The 6,000-nt window shown below is 41.3% G+C and overlaps 1 protein-coding gene across 4 annotated transcripts in view; it reads right to left on the bottom strand.

Annotated features, from left to right (window-relative positions):
• Nucleotides 1-2,479: 2,479 nt before the first annotated feature.
• Nucleotides 2,480-6,000, bottom strand: part of cpne5a (copine Va) — a 93,879-nt gene continuing 90,358 nt past the window's right edge. For all 4 annotated transcript variants that reach the window (XM_082517959.1, XM_082517960.1, XM_082517962.1 and 1 more), the window contains one exon: nucleotides 2,480-5,489. In XM_082517959.1, the coding sequence (XP_082374085.1) occupies nucleotides 5,304-5,489 (186 nt within the window). In that variant the 3' untranslated portion in view covers nucleotides 2,480-5,303. The remainder of the gene's footprint in view (nucleotides 5,490-6,000) is intronic.

The raw sequence follows: 6,000 nt of genomic DNA, 5'->3' as shown, positions 1-6,000 counted from the left end.
GGGCTTTACGCAGGGTGCAAAGGCAGGCGGAAACTCCCTTGAGCTGGCCGAGGTAGGGGTTTCCCTCCAGGATTGCCTCGATGGCGTTTAACCCCACCACTCCTGCCCTTGCGTTGGTGGTGTGAGTTACCCAGTCCATCAGGCGTTGGACGCGGGTGAGGTCGCTCTCTCCGGACAAGGCCGCTGGAGTGGGCAGTGGAATGGAGGCTGCTGCTGGTGGAGAAGATGGCTGAGCGTGTGATGTGGATGGTGAACAGGATGAAACGGTAAGCGGTGAGGTAGATGTCGCGGGGGATGATTCAGCAGGTGACGGCTGGATCACTAGCCGGGCGATAGGCTGAGGTACAGCGACCAGCTGGGCCGCGGGCTGCGCTTTGGCTACCGGCTGGGCAGCTGACCGTATAAACATAGCCCCCGAGTAAACAGTTGAGGTAAGTGACGATGAATTGTCCATATGACTCACCACAGCCGGCTGTTGAGATGTCTGTGGATTTAGCTGCGGTGAGGAACGCTGGCGGCGCGAACGTAGTTTCCGTGTCGGCGTCGGGGCCGGCGTCTCAGGCAGTGAATCCACCAGCTGTCCGAGCTGGTGGGCAGCCTGAGGAGGAGAGTGGAGGTGGAGGGTGGAAAGTAGGAAGTCCAGGACCACCGCATTAAGGGAGTCCACCAGCCAGGGGAATTCAAAAAGCATCTCCTGCAGCCGCCTCTCCACGGCGCGACGCAAACCTTCCGCTGGCTTCTCCCACCACACCTCACATAGGTGGTACACTTCGTCCATAACTTCCCTCCTGAGCCTCTCCTCGGAGACCGCTGGGTCCATTAGAGGCGGGATCATTCTGTCACGGTATGGCATGGCACACCGTGGGGATGTGGGGAAGGAGGACCCAGGTGCGGAGCTCAAAGTTCAAGCAGTGCGTTTATTTACAGAGTGGAACAAAAACAACAATAAATCCCCGTGTTCTCCCAGACTCCCGTGTCGTGTCTCTGCGTGAATAGTTCGTGTCTCTGTGCTCTCCGCTCCCGTGTCAGCACCCCCCGGTGCTCGCTGCTCTTCGTGCCTTCCACGCTCCTCCTGCGGGAAACAATAGACGCAGCCGTCAGGACACAAATAACCGCGGGCATACACTTACACACATTAACTCAATTCAATGGGACGACTAACGTGGAGTCTCAAGGAAATGATCCCGCGTCGGTGGGAGCTCCAACTCTCTCCTAAGTAGCTCCCCCGACGAGGCCTGATCAGCAGCAGGTGTGTGACTTCGGGTGTGGCCAGTCCTTCCGCAGGGCCACACCCCTCAGGCCTGCAGGTGGCTGAGCTCCATCCTCCAAGCATACCCGCAGACACACACACACACACACACACACTCACATATACAAGCATGGAGAAGAGCAGCAGCAACACCAAAATACATATAATAATAATAATATAATTCATAACTGCTCAGGGATCCTGGGTTGCTCAGACCCAGGACCCTGACAATTTCATCTAGAAAAAAAATCACAAATATAAATCAAATAATAAAGAATTTCTCATTCATTCATTAAAAATCCAACTGGTATTCTGCCAAAGTTGTCAATATTTTATTCATCTTAAGGCAATCCATTACAAAGCATTTCACAAACCACAGTATGACGACAATATCATGTCCAACACCTGGTTTGGAAATATTCAGCATGCAAGTCAAAGACCAAGAGAGGTATGTAAACAACCTGGGATAAAACAGGAGTAGTGGCAAGAAGAACCCATACAGTATGTGTCTCATAGGAACAGAATGAAAGAAACAATAGATGCAACATGCTGGATGGGGCCGTTTATCTCCAAATACATCCTAAGTAACGATAATGACGCACTGGCAGATGCACTAATCAGGTGAAATGATGGCAAACTACCAAACTTCCTGCCACTTTGGCACAAACATGCACATTTTCTAAAGAGGCCAAGTTCAACTACTGAACACACGTTGGCACTGAATGTTCTTTATGCGGGGCCTATGTACATAATTAGAGTTCAGCCTCAAACAGAATTTGAAAGGAAGTGGAAAAAAGAAACAAAGCCATTTCCACCAAGAGAAACGGAATAATTCTGTTGCTGCAAAAGACATCATTTATACTGAGCAATAAAATTCAGAGGTGTCAGAGGTGTTATTGATTATTTAGCTTTTTTTCCTATATTACTAAGGATTGAAGTTTCTGATTTCACTGGGGGAATTTGTTATTATCATCTCAGAAAAACAGCAGTGCTACTTTTTAAAAATTATTATTTAAAACTCCACAGACAAAGTTTGGAAATTTGCATGCGTTTCAGGTTTAACGAGCACAGTATATGTATGTATTATGTTTGCACGTATCCTATTCCCTCCTTAATGAGTGGGACAATCTGAAAGAAACTTTGGAAGAACATCGTCATACATAAAGCATTTCTAATGTTTTTAAAGATTTATTACAAATCCCAATTCTTTGGATTTTCACATTATGCAAATGCGATGGTTGTTCTCGTTTAGCGTTTGTTTTGTGTGTCACGTACAATGTTTTTGAGTCATCATTAAATACTGAATGAAGCATTTCAAAAAGCAGTGCAGGCCTGCATATATTTATATTACTTATATTTATAAGTTCATACTTCATCTTATGATAAATGTGTTCAGTACAAATTGTTTCCCTTAGATTGACTGAAAAATACAGTACAGTATGTAGCATTTTAAAACAAAGAATCCGTATTCATTTTGGGGGGTTGTTTTCCCATATTTTCAACCATACACTGAATTTTATCATTTGACATTTATAGAAATGCCCATAAACTTCTGTAAAAGAAAAAAAAAAGACTTATCAGGACATTTTCTGTTTTTTATAAAAAAAAAATTATCATCGTGTTAAATAGCTTTCTATAGAGGCATACTGGTATTTTTGACCATTATGTAACTCAGCCTAATTTGAAATGTGATGAACCAAGAAATCGGTCAGCAGATTAAACCCTGCTTTGTCTTCTGAGAGGGAAATGTCATCACTAATGAAAAAGTTTAAAGGAAAGAAACCCAAATATGGGGCTGGACTCATGACAGAAGGAGTTCAGCACCTCAGGACTGACTTTCTGCAGTATCATCAGACTCTTTCTGCTCTCTGAGAGCAACACAGCCATGGGAGTCAAAGAACAACAAACAAAAACTCTAAAGCAACATGAATTATGCAAACACATTTAACTCCGAACACAAAAGAAAACACAACCGAGATTCACATTCACAGAGAACAACACAAAAAAAATCTTTTTAAACGTTAGTTCTCCAGTTTCATTGAGTGAAATCATTTTGAAACACTGTGCTAACAAAACAGAAAGGAATTTCTTAATAAAACCCATGAATGTTTACTTTTTCCTTGAGGCCATGTAAATGCCACAGCTGAATTGTAAACAAGTCTTGACTTTGAATATTGTACAACAAGGCTCGATGACACTGGTAGCATTTATTACTTCAAAGATTCTTAGTGAAGAGCTGTAAGTATAAAAAAGTGCAGAGCAGTGGCGGAGACAGTGTGTACCAGCTCCTTTGGCTGAAATAGTCCTAATCTCACAAGTGTTTTATCATCTCCAACATTTTCTGTGTGTACATCTTAAAACATGCTGGCAGAATCACACCTGGGTAACTAAATTTGGATATGTTTCCATATAAATAGGCACATCTGGATCAAGATATTGAGTGACTATGTGAAAATGGCCATTATATATGGATAACTTGATGTACACAACTGGGCCACAACTGTCTTTTTTGTTTTTTTACACAATTTATACACAGTCGCCATAAAGATATATATATATATATCTATATAGATATAGATATATAGATATATTAACAAGCTTAAACTAAATCTTAAAACAGAATTGTGCAATTGTGTTTTTAAGCATTTAAATAGCATCCCGATGAGTTATAAAAATGGGCCATTGTGCATTAGTATAAAACAAAATGATCTGAGAACAGTCGAGAGACAGAAGACAGCAGACAGGATGGAATAAAAAAAAAAAAGGTCTGTTTTTGTTTTGCGCAGTCACTTAAAAAAACACTCAGTGCCTAAATATATTTTTTACTCTGTTGCAAGATTTATGATTGTTCAATCTTCATTCTGGGGAAAATCAAACAAATCAAATTTAATGAGGAGAAAAATGGCTGTTAGTTGACATCAGTCTTTCAAAAGTATATCGTATTTGAAGTCTCCTTTAAAAATACTGAACTAAATCTCAGATATTAAACTGTCACCACAACAAACATAATGGAAAGAAGCAGCAAGATGGAAAATGATGGCAGCATGAGAATAGTTTTATCTACGTTTCCTTGCATACTACATGGAAAAGTGAGTATGTGCTTGTTTTTATGATAGATACAAGTTCATTTAAATATCAGTATAATAGTAGTGATAATCCTTTTTAAAATAAAAAAGACAGTGTCAAAAAAAATTCAGGGCCCTTTCCATTATTGTCATTGTGGCTAGTCCTTTCAAAATAAGAGGGTTTTTTTTAGCTTATCACCACTATTGCCTTTGTGCTTTTTATTTGGACAATATTTAGTGCATTCTGTAAATATAAATATAAGAAAGATGTATAAGACATGGTGCTAAAATATCTATATAGCAACAGCTCGCAGGAGGTGCTCTACTTTATAGCTTGCAATTAAAGATAGGTGAACATGATTAATAAACTGCTGAATGGGTTTTGTCACATGCTCTTATATTACAGTCCTTATCAAAGTAGAAATGGGGGTCGTTTTTATTATACTGGTCACAAAATATAAGGTGGAAAACCTCTGGGGAAATATGACTTTAATACCCCACCCTTTAAAACCCCCTAAAATGAACAGATCATTCCTGCAATAAATAAATAAATTATTATACACATGATTTCCTAGTTTACACACATTGATTCCAAAAGGTATCACAAGCATGATACACACTGGCACATCCTAATATATTTATGCCTTCAAACAGGCCCTCTTTATGGGCTCACTTGCTATCCATTACATCACCATTTTGTCAGGTTAGACAGTGAACAACTGAAAGCTCCTTTCATACCGGTCTCTCAGCGCTCCGGTCCTCAAGCACTCAGAGAGTAAGCTCCCTCATCATAGCAGGTTCCCCTCTGCAGTCTCACTGCTCCAAACCACAATGGAGTCTCATCATCTTTGTGTTACGCTGGATTAATATTTACGGAAGGGCCTCAAAAGCATTTTTGCTTCAAAGAAGTGTTGGTGGAGACGGGTTCCCATCAATCTCAACCTTGCTCTGCCCGACGCAGAGCTTTGTGTGTGTGGGCGGGGAGGGGCTCACACGGGGTTGGTCGGCGGCTCATCACTGGGCGAATACACTGGCACAGGGTTGGGTTTAATGGCTCTGCTCTTCATGTAGGAGATCAGTTGGTCAGGGATCTCAGCCAGTACGTCTTTAGCCAGTCGAGCCATGCTCAGCACATGGTTACCTGTGCGGTCCATGTAGTCTCTGAATGGTACAAACTGTTGTGACATGAGAAAGAAACACATTACTTTTAAAAATCCCTGAATCAAACTGGCAATGTTTTCCTGGTTTCCTGGCTGGTTCACTGAAATGATGACTCAAAGGAACACCAAGGTTTGAAAATTCTTTGTAATGTCCAGAAGGGGGCGACTCCTCTGATTACAGAGAGAATTTTATAAGCCATGTAGGTCTATAAGAAAATTAATTTAGTTTTGGTTAATTTATAAATTCTGCAAACAATTTTGTGCTAAGTTTATGGTCCTGTTATTGCAAGACTCCACAGTGGTAGATTGATGTGCATACAGTCATGTGGAAAACAATCAAGTTTTCTCACAACTATAAGATGTGCTGTGAAAGACACCCTTACTGCTTCCATGGGAGTTAAGACTAAGCTTAAGGAGCACCGAGGTGCTGCTAATCAAATGCACTTAAAATGATCCTCAGCCAGTGTGAGCACCTCTATTAAAGAAGACGTTTTGGCAAGTTGCTGGTTTAAAGCATTCACATGTG

Source organism: Aulonocara stuartgranti (assembly GCF_965226115.1).
Source record: "Aulonocara stuartgranti genome assembly, chromosome: 20".
Lineage (NCBI taxonomy): Eukaryota > Metazoa > Chordata > Actinopteri > Cichliformes > Cichlidae > Aulonocara > Aulonocara stuartgranti.
Note: the sequence above shows the minus strand (reverse complement) of the source record. Positions and strands in the feature narration are given on the sequence as shown.